The 15,044-nt window shown below is 44.7% G+C and overlaps 1 protein-coding gene across 1 annotated transcript in view; it reads left to right on the top strand.

Moving 5' to 3' along the window:
* The window catches only part of SSRP1 (structure specific recognition protein 1), a 122,074-nt gene that overhangs the window by 59,033 nt on the left and 47,997 nt on the right, over nucleotides 1-15,044 (top strand). The window contains exons 7-8 of the mRNA XM_073596990.1: nucleotides 6,191-6,319; nucleotides 13,505-13,726. Of these exons, the coding sequence (XP_073453091.1) occupies nucleotides 6,191-6,319; nucleotides 13,505-13,726 (351 nt within the window). The remainder of the gene's footprint in view (nucleotides 1-6,190; nucleotides 6,320-13,504; nucleotides 13,727-15,044) is intronic.

Consider the following 15,044-nt stretch of genomic DNA (forward strand, 5'->3'; position numbering starts at 1 on the left):
ATAATTTTTTTTATTTATTGTTATACTTTTTTTTAATCAGCCCTGTTGGGTTGGGGGGGCTTTGTGAGATATCAGGGGTCTTAATAGACCCCTGAAATCTCCCCCTTGAGACAGAGAAAGAGACGGAGGATAGAGATTCCCCAGTTCCTTTCTCTGCAGCCTCAGCTGCACTGAAAATGAATGGAGAGAAGACAGCGGCTCCTCTCCATTCATAAACTGACACATCGTAATCACAGGAGATTACAATGTTTCAGTTATGTGAATGGACAGAGTCAGTGATCACTGACTCTGTTCATACATCAAAGGAAGGAGGATGACACGGTGGGGGACAGCAGGAGAGCGGCGGGGGACAGCAGGAGAACGGCGGGGGACAGGGAGGAAGAAAGGAGCGGGACAGCAGAACGGCAGGTGACACGGAGGAAGAAAGGAGTGGGACAGCAGAACGGGACTGGAGGAGGATGTGGTGACAGTCAGTGATCGTGTGTTACAAGCTGAAGGGGGGGGGGAGCCTGTAACTCTCCCACTCACCGATCACCGCTGACTGTACAGGTATCTGGTGAAGTTTCAGGAGCATTTGCCCGAGTAAAAGTACTCAGGCAAATGCTTGGTATCGGTGCCGATACCGATACTAGTATCGGTATCGGGACAACCCTATTCCAGACCCTTAAACTGACCTAGAATCAGGCAAGCTTCTCCTTCAAATGGTATGAAACCATTCTGTTTTAAATGATAAATCACATACAGTAAATACTCTAAAGCCACTGTCTCTGTGGAGTAACTCTTCCTTTTCCTAGACCCAATTGCCCAATGACATGATTCATACCCCTTTGCTTCAGCAATCTACTGTCGCTGGATGAGGCATGAATGGTGGACATTGAGCTTTTTAATATAGAATGATTGACACGTTTTGAATGACTTCGTTTTAATCCATCGGCTATTCCATATATGTGTTTTTGATTCAGCTATCGTACAGTGGGCTGGGTTTTTTTTTTTTTTTTTACCTTTATTGGAGTTGGTTGAGCCCATACCTACTGAGTTTTTATTACTAGTTCTTATGTGTTACTGAGAGCTGAAATACATGGCTGATCCTGCCAGTTTCTACTTTTCCCCTTTTTTTTGTAAACTGACCACAATGTATCATGGCTGCTGAGCCCTGACACCGTGCTTCCGTCAGCTGCTGCTATCCTGTCTCTCCTCCGTTCTTTCCCCCCTCCCTGCCCCTTTGTCAGTGCCACCCCCTCCGCTCCTGCTGCTCTCATAACTGTTAAAATCTTTTATATTATCCTGCTGGTTTCTTAACTAGAGCTCCTATCTCTGTTTTATTACACAAATGCCTCTTTTACCGTATTCCAGAGTGGCTCCCCGTGATCACGTGACTGGCCGACTGTTTCCTCTCCTCCTCACATCCCGGCTGACAGCGGAGGAATCTTGGCCCCACCCACTGCACCTGTCAGCCGGGCAGAGGAGAGAGCTGGCTGGTGACGTGATCGCATGGAACCGCTCTGAAATACAATAAAGGAGGCAATTTTCTCTCTTTGCCTTTCAGGACAGCACCTTGGAGAGAGCTTAGCTCCACCTCTTAACAGGAAACACTGTGTGACATTGCCCCTTTTAAAATCAGCTACTTCCACCATGCCATCAGTTTTAGTGTTTCCTCCGCCATGGTGGAAGCACTGCGGGGGAACCAGAGGGGCTGCACACTCTCAGAGGAAGGGGTTTTGGCAGTACCTTTTTGTTTTTTCTTATCAGACCAGCTCAGCTCCCTCCCGCACGAGGGGGTGGGGAGGGTTCCTTCACCGGCTCACAGGAGTAAGGGTCCGCTGGTGGTCATCTGTCCCGGGTGCTTGGGGGGGCCGCAGGTTTGCTCAGTTGGAGCATCCATGCCAGGTCTCGGCATGTCAGCGCAGCGCTGAGTCCCGAATGGCGGGTGACGTCATTTCTTGGGGGGGGGGGTCTTGCGGAGACTTCCGGCGGGGCATAGCAGCACGTGGTTCCGGCTGTTGGAACGCAGTAGTAAGGGGAGGTTCGACTTCCTTCCGCTCCTGAGCGATGGACGTCAGAGGAGCTTCATTCAAGGAACACATAGGCGGCTGCTGCTGTGATAGTGGAGAAAGAGTCGTTGGCAGCAATGGCAGATGCAGGCGTCCAGGTTCCCGGCCAGGCCCAGGTAGGGGAGGTGCAGAGACACCTCTTTCCTTTTCTTCACTGGGTGGTTGTTTTTGTTTGTGATGGTTAGAGCCTGCAGCTGTCTGCTAGGATGACACGTTCCGTTAGCAGTTCAGCATGGAGGAAGACTGGGGCACGGTGGGGAGTATGTTTTGGGCACTATGTTTCTTGTCTCTCTCTTGCAGTAGTATCTCACTAATAGAGGTATGGGGGTTGTTTCTGTCTCACAGAAATCCACCGCCAAAACAGAACTTGCAGAAAGAAAATGCCCTTCATGCAAAAACTCATTAAGGGACTCATGGGCCCAACCACTTTGCAGATCCTGCATCGCTGGTTTAGTACGGGAAGAGTACACACAGGAGTGTAAGGAGCTCTTTTCTTCAGTGGGAGAGGAATTAGCAGAGACCCTAGGGACAGTACGTCCTCTTAAGAAGAAACAGGGCCAGAGTTCCAGCCAGGAACAGAGTTCCCCAGGTCCAGTCTTCCTCCTACCACTTCAAGACTAATTAAAAGAGGAGGTGGAGGAGGTTACAGGCCTTTCTGCCAGATTGGGAAAAAGCAACAAAAAGCCTGTTTTTGTTTTGAATCTAAGCCGGTTTTACATTACAAACCCTCCGAGGGATCAGGAAAAAGCTCTGGCGATGACGTCTCTTCTGAGAGAACTGATGCAACAGGGTGTTATTTCCCAAGTCCCGAAGGACCAAGAAGGGAGGGTATTTTTCCACGTTTTCTTGATCAAGAAACCATCCGGGATATTTTGCCTGGTTCAGAATCTTCAAGTTGAGAATCAATCTATAAAGTACAAATAGTTCTGGATGGACACGATTTTCTCTGTGAAAAATGTACTCACCCCCAACTGTTACATGGCATCCATCGACCCGAGAAATGCTTATCTCCATATACCTATTGCAGCTACATCGCAGAAATTCCTGCGACTAGCAGTCAATTGGGGGGGGGATTTGGCACCTCAGTTCAGAGGGCGCTGCCTTTCGGCCTTTCCTCCTCTCCCAGAGTGTGAACGAAAGTGATGACAGATGCTCTGGAGTCCCTGAGACTGCAGGGGATCTTCATAGTGCCTTATCTGGATGATCTACTTCTGTTCCCAGAAACAAAAGATCAGGTAGTGGTCAATCTGCAAGTAACCCAGGGGACATCTAAACAGCCTAGGTTGGCTTCTGAATCTCCAGATATCAAATCTGATACCATCTCAACGAGTGAGGTTTCTGGGATACAAAATGGATTCAGTAGAACAAAGAATCTTCCTCCCACAGAAAAAGGTAGAAAAAATGCAGTTGTCTCTTAGAACACTTCAAATCAACACAGAGGTTTCAGTAAGGGAAGCCATGTCAGTCTTAGGTCTGTTAATCGCAGCAATCCTTTCAGTGCAGTGGGCCAGGCTACATGCTTGACATCTGCAGGCAGACATTTTACTGAACTGGACACACCAGGAACCTCTGGAAAAGAAGTTCAAAATAGGAACTAGGGCAAAAAGGTCACTTTGGTGGTGGAGAGACAAAAGGAACTGTTCAAAAGGACTCCCCTGGACTTTTCCAGTAACGCTGAGAGTACTGACAGATGTGAGCGCATGGGGGTGGGGAGCTCAGAGTTTGGTCCAAGCCAGAGGCAAGAAGGTCCTCAAATTGGAGGGGGTTAAAGGCTGTCCATCTAAGCCTCCTATTCTTCCAGCAGGCCCTAAAAACAGCATGTCCAGGTGTTGTCGGACAACATGATGGCAGTATTATACCTATTAAAGCAGGGGGGCACAAGGAGCAAGACCCTGATGAAACTAGCTCATCAAATACTGAGTTGGGCAGAGGACAATTTGGCCTTGCTGTCCGCAGTCCATCTGAAAGGCACGGAAAACACCCTAGCAGACCTTCTCAGCAGAAGGGAAGTAAGGGAGGCGGAATGGTCATTAAATCAAGAGTTATTCGAGACTATCACCAAGAGTTGGGGCCTTCCTCAGTTAGACCGCTTTGCAAACCAGATAAATGCAAAAACATCAGCCTTCTTCTCTCTCTCCAGAGACAGGATCAAGCGCTTGGAGTGGATGCATTAGCTCACAAATGGGACTTCCCCCTGTCTTACCCCCCCCCCCCCATTTCAGCTAATACCAAGAGTGTTGGCAAAGTTCAGAACAGAGTCCACAGATCTGATCCTAATTGCTCCCTATTGGACAAAGAGACCCTGGTTCTCAACCCTATTGAATCTCTCAGCAAAACCTCCCTGGAGATTACCAATCAAAGAGGACCGTCAGGGTCAGATTCTCCATCCAGATCCCAGCATACCTCAATCTAACCGCCTGGTTTCTGAGGAAAAAAGTCTAAGGAAAAGGGGGCTATCAGAAAGACTTAACACCCTCCTAGCAAGTAGGAAGAAGGTCACCAGGGCCATTTACTTCAAAGTCTGGAAGTTACAATTCCTGGTATTCCAGAAGGAACTTTAATTTTGTTAGCACTTTATCAGTTTTATAATTTCTCCAGGAAGGAATGGAGAAAGGTTTATCAGCAAGTACTCTCAAGATGCAGGTAGCTGCATTATCTATTTTTTTTGGAAAAAAACCCTGTCAAGGGAACCCTTGATAGTCTGTCAGATTTTTTTTTAAGGCTAAGGCAAAAATTAGGCCTAGGCCTCTTATTAGTTTTCCCAAGTGGGAATTCTCCTGGTTGCAATGACGTCTGCACGTAGAATTGGTGAAATAAAATCGGTGAAATTATCGATCAAGGAGCTGACTTTGGTTTTATGAGATGTCTCCTGGACAGCTTGCTATGGGGTGCACCCAAGCCGAGTCACAGCTCTGTGTCTCTATTCAGACAAGAAGCTGCGGTTCGGGCTTGCCCCCTCCCCTCTTTCTCCTAATAAACTAACTGACTTTGACAGCAGCGGGAGCCAATGGCACCACTGCTGTGTCTCAGCCAATCTGCAGGGAGGGTCCTGGATGGCTGAGACACTCGTGGACAGAGATGGGGCTCAGGTAAGTATTAGGGGGGCAGAGGGGGGTTACTTCACACAAAAGGCTTTTAATCTTAATGCATAGAATGTCTTCTGACTTTACAACCTCTATAGCTTATTTTACCAACAGTACGGTATCCAATATGTTCAACAATTTTTATGTTTAACAAATCCTCTTGTGCTTGATTTGGTTTTGTTTTATTTAAAGCAGAGTGGGACTTGAATGTAATCTGTCAGAAACCAATCTCTGTAGGTTGGGATTTTTACGACACCAACATGAAAATGTTGCACAAATCTAACTCATTATATATAATTTGTGTTAAATCGTATAGATAAATTGTGGACACCCACAATTTAACACTGAGTAATGGGTTTCATTTATTTAATGCAGTATTAAACTCAAAACAAACATGTATTATATTGCAGCTTACCAATACATGTGATGGGCTAGATTCGTTTTCTATTTTAGACTCTTTCCTTTATTTTCTCCTGGCGATCCTGCCAGTAAGGTGGTTGTTGTGCAACAGAACAAGTTGCCTTGCAGATGTAGCAGAGGGTTAAGACAAACTGTTTACCACTGATGGGGTCCTTACAATGATCCACTTTTATTTATGTAAAACCTTTATCGCCAAGAGAACAAAACTGTTGCTGTAACTGCTTATGTTTATCTAAATCTGCTAGTAAATCTAACATGCGCCTCTCCCAGGACTAACCATGCTGCTTTCCAAAGGTGTCTGTTTTGCTCTTTCATCCAGAGTATAAGCAGTCTAATACAGGAGGTTTGTTGCTGGCCAGACCACCAGTTGAAAACCGAGGGGGGAAAAAAAGGTTAAAAAACAAATGCAGCCACCACATCTAATGTTTGGTAAGCTTCAATATTTTACATTGTTAATTTAATTTTGAGTTTATTATCACTTTAAGATATGACCTGTGACATGTCAGTGAGGTCTTAGTGCAAGATATTTTATAATCACTGTTCTAAAATATTTTGGAGAAGACTAGTAATTTGGGCGTAACAGTTGTTGCTAACATTTTTTTTTCTTGCCTTATTTAAACTATTTTTGGCCTCTAGGGAGGAGGTTGAGAAGCGGTTTGAAGGAAAGTTGAAGAAGAACATGTCTGGTTGTCTGTATGAAATGGTTAGTCGTGTCATGAAGGCACTGGTAAACCGCAAGATCACTGTACCTGGAAACTTTCAAGGGTGAGTTATTTGAAAAATGGTGTGTTTATGCACATTTGCAAAAAAGAGGTTTTTAGAGCAGTATTTCTTGTCCACTGAGAGACCAGACACTTCCTTCAGGGGGTGAACACTGAAACAAACACTGAAGGCCCATCTACTCTAACACTGCCCTTAAGAGTCATGCCTCAGTGGAGGTTGTAGGCTTTTGCCTCACCTCCGCAGGGGATCATCTGTTTTTGCTAATTTTTTTTTCCTCTTCTCAGGACATTTTCTATACTTGATGATTTATCTTTAAGAATTTTAACCACTTCAATACTGGGCACTTTCACCCCCTTCCCAGGCAATTTTCAGCTTTCAGCGCTCTTGCACTTTCAATAAGTATTGCACGGTCGTGCAACACTGTACCCAAATTAAATTTTTATCTTTTTGTTCACACAAATAGAGCTTTCTTTTGGTGGTATTTATTCACAAATTTTTATTTTCTTAATCGTACATCACGGGACACAGAGCCATAGTAGTTACGATGTGGGTTATATAGGCCACCTTTAGGTAATGGACACTGGCACACCCTAAACAGGAAGTTCAACTCCCTATATAACCCTTCCCCCTACAGGGAGTACCTCAGTTTTTTCGCCAGTGTCTTAGGTGTTGGTCACGAGTAAAGATGTGCTGTGCTGTGCTGAGCTCCGCTGGAAGTTCCTTGCTGGGGCAAGTCATGCAACCAAATCCATTCAAAGTGTCTTTTCCAGGCCAAATTAAATGGTACCCGGGCCTCGTGTCCGAAGAAACAAGGTTTTACCTGTAACACTTTTCTCTTTTTAGAGAGCCTGACCCCGTGATCCAGTATTTGTTTTTTTCAGCCATATTCCTGGCGGGGTGCTTTTTACAGGCCCAGGCCTGTGGATCCCCCGATGAAAAGGGGGCCCCAGTCCCTGAAGGTTTTTTAACGGAGCCCACTGTGAGCGGTAAAGATTGGGTCTGTTTTACCACAGAACCCTGCAGCTGGATAAGGTAAGGGAGGTTCCTAAGGAATTTTTCTAATTCTCGTGGGTTTTGTGCTTTAAAGCGGGGGTCCACCTATCTATCGTTTTTTTTTTTTTTTTTTTGAGTTCATTCACGACGGCAGTCACGACGGCCTCCACCGTCAGATTCAAGAGGACCTCAGGGTCAACCTCAGGGACAAAAGAAGCCCTGGGGGAAAAAAAACCTACAAAACAGAACGCTAAAGCCTCTTATGAAGGGGCACCTCCACTCGCTCAAGTGGGAGGGGAGACTTCTGCAGTTCTCAAGGGTCTGGCAGGAGGAGTTTCGAGACAGATTGATGGTCTCCATAATAGCTCTAGGCTACAAATTAGAGTTCTGAGATTTCCTGTCTCCTCGTTTTCCTCAGGTGAAAGGTCCACAGATCCAGAGAAAAAGAAGTCTCCTTTTTTCAAGCATTAGTCCAACTTTTGTCTCAAAAAGGGGCATGGCGGTCCCCACGATGGAGCAGGAGTTGGGGTTTTTTCAAACCTTTTTACGGTGCCAAAGACCAATTGGGGATGTCAGACACATGCTAGATCTCAAGGCTCTAAACCGGTTCCTGAAATATCCACTTTTTCCACGTGGAATCAATCTAATCTGTTGTCTCCATCCTATAAGGAGGAGAACTTCTGGCATCAGTCGACATCAGGGATGCATACCTGCATGTGCTTATTTTTCTCCCCTCATCAAAAATATCTGCGTTTTTGAAGTAGAAAAACTTCACTTTCAGTTGTAGCATTGGTTCCTCAACCTAGAGAGATCTTCTTTAAAACCCTTAAGAAGACTAAGAATACTTGGGTCTGGTTATAGATACAGCCCAGAAGAGGGTGGCTTTTACCCCAGGCAAAGACCAGTTCCGTAAAGGAGCTGATTCAGGTGGTCAGGGCAAAGAAGGGTCCTTCTGTTAGCCTTTGCATAAGGTTGTTGGGAAAGATGGTGGCTTCATTTGAAGCGATTCCTTATGCTCAGTCTCATTCAAGACTGCTGCTAACAGTATCCTGTCTACCTGGAACAAGAAGGCCCAAGCACTAGATTTCCAAAGCATCTGTCATCAAAGGGTGCGCCAGAGCCTCGGTGGAAAATATCCAAGAATCTGCAGAAGGGGAAATCCTTCTTACCAGTTACCTGGAAGATGGTAACAGCTGCCAGCCTTTTGGGTTGGGGAGCAGTCCTGGAAGAGGTGACTGTCCAAGGGAAATGGTCCAGAATTGAAAGGACCTTCGCCATCAACATTCTAAAGATCTGGGCAGCGCACCTAGCCCTAAGGGCCTGGACATTCAGGTTGCGGATTTGTCCTGTCAGGATTCAATCCGACAGTGCCACAGCAGTGGCTTATGTCAATCACCAAGGGGGCACCAGAAGTCATGAAGCCCAGGGAGAGGTAAAACCATATCCTAGCCTGGGCAGAAAAGCAGGTGCCGCGGATATCCACCATCTTCATTCCAGAGGTAGAGAATTGGCAGGCAGACTACTTGAGTCGCCAGCAGTTGTTCCCGGGGGAGTGGTCCTTCACCCTGAAATCTTTCTGCCTATATGCCAAAGATGGGGGATTCCGGACGTAGGTCTGTATGCGTCCAGGTTCAACAAAAAAGTCGACAACTTTGTGTCAAAAACAAGGGATCCACTCGCATATGGAACAGATGCGTCGGTGACCCAGTGGGATCAGTTCTCATTTATTTATGCATTCCTTCCTATTCTGCTGCTACCATGACTTCTTCGCAGGATCAAGCAGGAAAATAAATTGGTGGTTCATGTGGGGCCCAGAAGATCTTGGTATGCAGAGATCGTAAGGATGGCAGTAGGGACCCATGGACCCTACCACCACGTCCAGACCTGCTCTCACAGGGACCAGTATTCCATCCTATCTTACAAATGCTATATTTAACGGTTTGCCTATTGAAACCCACATTCTGAAAAATCGTGGGCTTTCAGGCTCAGTGAGATCTACCTTGATTAATACAAGGAAGCCAGCTTCCAGAGTCATTTATTATAGAGTCTGGAAGGCATATGTCCTGGTGTGAGTCCAGGGGTTGGCATCCTAGAAGGTATATTCCCTGCCTTTCTGTAAATAGGATTAGAAATGAAGCTGGCATCAAGGGCCAGGTCTCGGCCTTATCAGAATTATTCCAACGACCACTTGCTTTGCATTCCCTGGTCCGGTGACACGGCTTAATCCGCCGGTTAGGTCACCCTTAAAACCTTGGGACTTGAATTTGGTTTTGTGAGGTTTACAAAGACAGCTTTTTGGGCCGATATGACATGCTCCCTTGATCCTTTTGACAAGGAAGTTGGTTTTTCTGGTTGCCATATCTTCTGCAAGAAGGGTATCAGAATTGACTGCTCTTTCTTGTAAAGAGCCATGTTTAATTATTCGCAAGGATAAGGTGGTATTGCATCCTTATCCTAGCTTTCTGCCGAAGGTGGTTTCAGGTTTTCATCTAAACCAGGATATTGTTCTACCTTCATTTTTTTCCAGAACCCTGTTCTAACGGAAGGAAGGTCGCTACGTTCTCTAGATGTAGTGAGAGCAGTCAAAGTCTATTTGAAGACGACTACTCAGATTAAAAAAAAATAAAAAATCGAATGTTTTTGTTTGTGTTGCCTGAAGGTCCTAGAAAAGGACAGGCAGAGTCGAAATCTACTATTTCTAAGTGGATCCGGCAAGTAATTATTCAAGCTTATGGTTTGAAGGGAAGGTTCCACCTTTTCAAATCAAAGCGCACTCCACCAGGGCTGTTAGTGATTCATGGGCAGTACATCAACAAGCCTCCATGGCTCAAATCTGCAAGGCCGCAACTTGGTCTTCAGTCCATACATTCATCAGATTCTATCAGGTAGATGTAAGAAGGCATGAGGCTATCGCCTTTGGGCGCAATGTACTGCAGGCAGCAGTATAGGTCCTCAGGCCTGATGGCACCCTACTTTTGTTTGTCTCTCTCCCCTCAGTTGGCATTGCTCTGGGACATCCCACATAGTAACTACTATGGCTCTGTGTCCCGTGATGTACGATTAAGAAAATAGGATTTTATAACCGCTTACCTGTAAAATCCTTTTCTTTGAAGTATATCACGGGTCTCTCCCCTCTTTCTGATATACAGGTGTATTGCTTTGCTACAAAACTGAGGTAATCCCTGTTAGGGGGAGGAGTAATATAGTGAGTTGAACTTCCTGTTTAGGGTGTTCCAGTGTCCATCACCTAAAGGTGGCCTATATAACCCACATATTAACTACTATGGCTCTGTGTCCCATGATGTACTTCAAAGAAAAGGGTTTTACAGGTAAGCTGTTATAAAAATCCAATTTTTTGCGATATAAAAAAAAGCGGAAGTTTTGAAGAAAAAAATAATATTTTCTACATTCTATTTTAAAAGAAATCCAGTAAAATCAAATTTTGTCATAAATTTGCAAAAATGTATTCTGCTACATGTCTTTGGTTAAAAAAAATCTTAAGTGTATAATTGGTTTGTGTGATCACGAACATATGTATGCAGATGATCACTGGGACATATGATTTTACTGTTACATATGTGGGGGACAGGTGTGTTTACTGTGAGGGGACATGTGTGGGGACAGTGTTTTCGGGGCACTATTTTGGGGACATTGTGTGTTTACATGTGTGGAGACACTGGGCCGGTCATCAGTGTGTAAAAAGCTATTAAATCAGCTCATACTCACTGATCACCGGCTGGCTGCATCAATCTGCTCTCCTCTCCTCACTGACAACTTCCGTGTGAGGAGAGGAGAGCCGATCGCCTAGCAACCAGCTCTCTATTTACATCACATGACGGCTGTGATTGGCCCTCCGGATCACATGACGGCCGTGTGCAATCACAGAGCCCTCCTGCCAATCGGAGATGCGTCATGTCTGGGTGACACAAGCGCATCGGGATCACGCCACTGCCTGAGCGTCCACTCAGAAGGAGGAAGCGCCCACCTGGCCGTATATGTGCAGTGGTCGTGTGGGAGAGGGTTAATAAAATGCTTTAGCTAGATCAGTTATCTTCAGGCATCGGTCTCTGCTAGTGCTGCTTTCTGAACCTTGCGCCCTATGTCAGCCACAGAGCACTTTACAGGCCTAGAGCAGTTGGCACAGCATGTGGCGTGACCTGGTATCAAAAGACTCTGTGAGCAAGGCCATGGTTGGTTCGAAGATATACTGTAATGTGACCTTCGGTCCCTGAGCTCTGCTTTGACTTGATTTCCAAAACTTCGGGTACTGTCAGTCACAGAGTCCTATCCATTTTTAGAGCAGTGGTACAACTCTGGTGGACCCGCTCCCAGTCTCTAGTGTCTCCCTATATCTCCACTGTAAGCACTGCAGTGGGTAGTGGCCAGGAGCTACCGAAAATGTTACAGCAGTAATGCATCCTTCTGTGTAACCCAGTCTTTATGTTCCTGTGACATTTATTTCAAGAAATAGTGAAGGCACCCTAGTTTGTTGCTTTCGAACACTGACAGACCTGGGTCCATTAGACAAAAGAGCAATCTCAATATTTAGAGCAGTGGTCCTGCCAGTCTCTGGTAATAACTTTAGTATGTCTTCATTAGATATTTCACTTTTTCGTGCTCATGACGTGTCCAAATCTCTGACCACTGACACTAGATATCAGTTAGAATGTGCAATATGTGATGATTAAATAAATCCAAAGAAGATTTTCACTCCTACAAGAATCATTGCTGAGTTCTATCCAGTGAAAAGCGTTCACAAAGAAGTGATCTGTACTTTTAGCAGACCCATATGTCTTTAATCACTTGCCAACCAGCCACAGTACATATACTGCAGCAGGTTGGCTCTATTGCACGAAACAACGTACCTGTACATTGTTTCATGCAATAGATACTGTGGGCGTGCACGTGCCTCTGGAGGCCCATGCTGCGGGAGCACACTTGTGTGGGTCCGGCGGACTCTGTCTTCCACAGTTGTCTTTTGTTCCAAGGAGTAGTTGTTCCAATACCTCTTACATGGCAGGTTCAAGGACTCATTCAAAGGGTATTCATCCTGTCGTGGACCTAAAATCGCTAAACAAATGCCTTCAAATTCCAAATTTTTAATTGAATCCTCATGGTCAATTATTTGTTTGAAACACACTTGGCATTCATAGACATCCAAGATATTCCCATTCATCCACAGCTTCAGCGCTTTTTGTAAATTGCAGTAGGACACAGTTTCCTTCAGTTTCACACTGCCTTTTGGCCTATCCTCTGCTCTAAATTGTCAGGTTGGTACTTGTACCTCTTCTTTCTCTTTGAAGATCTCAGATTACCTAGATTACCTTCTCTTGAATGGCTCTTCTCCCTCAAGCCTACTTCTAAACACAGCCCAAAAAAGTTTTTCATTGCAGTTTATGGGACACAGCATGCTATTATTGGCACCTCCCCCCCCCCTTCTTTTTTTTTTTTCCCCCTTCTTCCTGTGGGCAAAAGGGGGTAGAGAAAAGGAAGCGCCACCTAAGTGCAGTATTAATGTAAAAATTTTAATAGCATAAAAATTGAACACTTACAAGAAAGACAAATTAAAAGGCTCATCTGTGAGTAAGCAGTGTGTATCTTCCTCAGTTTCCAGTCCGGAAGTTGTTAACAGCGTTGTAGGGCCGGACTGGAAACTGAGGAAGATACACACTGCTTACTCACAGATGAGCCTTTTAATTTGTCTTTCTTGTAAGTGTTCAATTTTTATGCTATTAAAATTTTTACATTAATACTGCACTTAGGTGGCGCTTCCTTTTCTCTACCCCCTCTTGCAATACCACAGAGCCAGCTCTCTGAGGACAGCAGCCGCCTTTAGGACCAATCATCCCACTAGCCAGCCCTTCACATCTTGTACAATCAGAGACTATATTAACCCCTGGACTGCCACTACTATGGCCATGGACTTTATGCCTGGCTAATTTTCTATACCCCCAGGATTGGCACTGCGTGAAAGGGCTCCATGTCTGCGTCCCCCCCCCCCCTACAGGACACTTCACATCCTTGCTCTGTTGTGGTGTGAATGGGCCACATAGGAAACGGTTGTATTACATGTGCCCTTACGATCCTAATCCCACAAAACCAACCTTTCCTGTTAAAATCAGATCACTGGAAACAATATATGTGTGTGTGTGACCCTTATTAAAAGATCTTCTATACTGCTTTGTTTGCAATTTCATTAAAATACAGTATTGTAACTTTTTTTTCTTTTTCTAGGAACTCTGGAGCTCAGTGCATCACATGTTCTTACAAAGCCAGCTCAGGCCTGCTATATCCTCTCGAACGAGGTTTTATATATGTTCACAAACCACCAGTTCACGTCCGGTTTGATGAGGTACAATGTGTAAATTTTGCCCGTGGAACCACAACAACGCGATCCTTTGATTTTGAAATAGAGACCAAGCAAGGTTTACAGTATACTTTTAGCAGTATTGAAAGGTCAGTGAATGAAAATCTGTTTTTATATCTAATGATAAATATTTGAACTTAATGGGCAACGTATTGTAAATACTAGATTAAAGGGCTATTTTACAGTATGTCTAAACTATCCACTTGACTACCCAGTTAAGCTGATAACGTATAGTCATAGGATTCAGGGCAAAGTTAATTGTAATCTAACCTTAGACAGTTGTCACCATGACAGGAGAGTGGAAATCTAATTGGGGCACTGAGTGATTGCTTTCAGGGATGGGATTTCTGCTTACTTTAGATATTATTGCTCACACAGTCTGGCATGTAACGATAAGATGGAACGTCAAAAACTTCATGCAGTGGGGAAAAAAAATAATTTTATAATTTAGCTACAATTCTGCTTAAATAAGACATTATGGCTTAAAATTGCTATCAATAATATTTTTCAATAATAAACACAACAATAAAAGTCATTATGTCATCATAACAAACAAATCATACTAAAAGTTTGTACAGACATAACAGGAATGTCAGTGGATATTACAGCAACCAAAAATGAATGTTCCAGATTAAATTGTTATATCTAGCCAGCATAGTAGTTAATATTTATAATGCTAAAATATAAATGCTATTTATATTTCTTAGTCCTATAGTACAGGACACAGGCCCCCTTAAGCCTTGATGATGGGTTATATGCTGCCACCTTCACGTAAGGACAATGTAAAAAAAGGAAAAAAAATTGAGGACAATTCGCATAACCCCTCCCTCGCCCGGCAATCTGCAGTGTTTCTAGCTGGTGGTCTCTTCCGTGGGAAGGTGACTGTAACTGGTGTGTTGACTCCAGGGCTTTGCCCCTTCTCTTTATGGGGTTACCCTCTCACCGGCTTTCTCTGGGGATTGGGGGGGGGGGGGGCTAGCCCTTGGACAACCAGAACCTGTTTTAGGCACCATGGGGTGGATGGAGAGGGCACCAAGGCCAGGCCTAGTGTGTCACAGGACTTTTTTTTTTTTTTTTTTTAAGTAGTTTTTTACGGCCATGGCCATACCTGCACCACTTTAGATGGTCTGTTGTGGCCAAAAGTTCAGCATGCATTACCTTCTGCAAGCTTGGAAATGCAGGAGACGTGTTGAGCACATTTGCTTTATTGCTGATCAATACACTATGGTTTCAGCAGCTTCCCTGCCCTAGATTGTGGTCCAGGTCTCTGCAAAGTTTTCACTGGATATTCCAACAGCTAGGAGAAAGTGAACAAGTGAAACCTTGGTCTGAGGACTCCTTACAGGAGTATGTTAAAAAAATACTATCAGAAGAACCTTGCTGTCCAAGTGTTATACAGGGGCCACA

The sequence above is a fragment of the Aquarana catesbeiana genome, linkage group LG08 (assembly GCF_042186555.1).
Source record: "Aquarana catesbeiana isolate 2022-GZ linkage group LG08, ASM4218655v1, whole genome shotgun sequence".
In the NCBI taxonomy this organism is placed as follows: domain Eukaryota; kingdom Metazoa; phylum Chordata; class Amphibia; order Anura; family Ranidae; genus Aquarana; species Aquarana catesbeiana.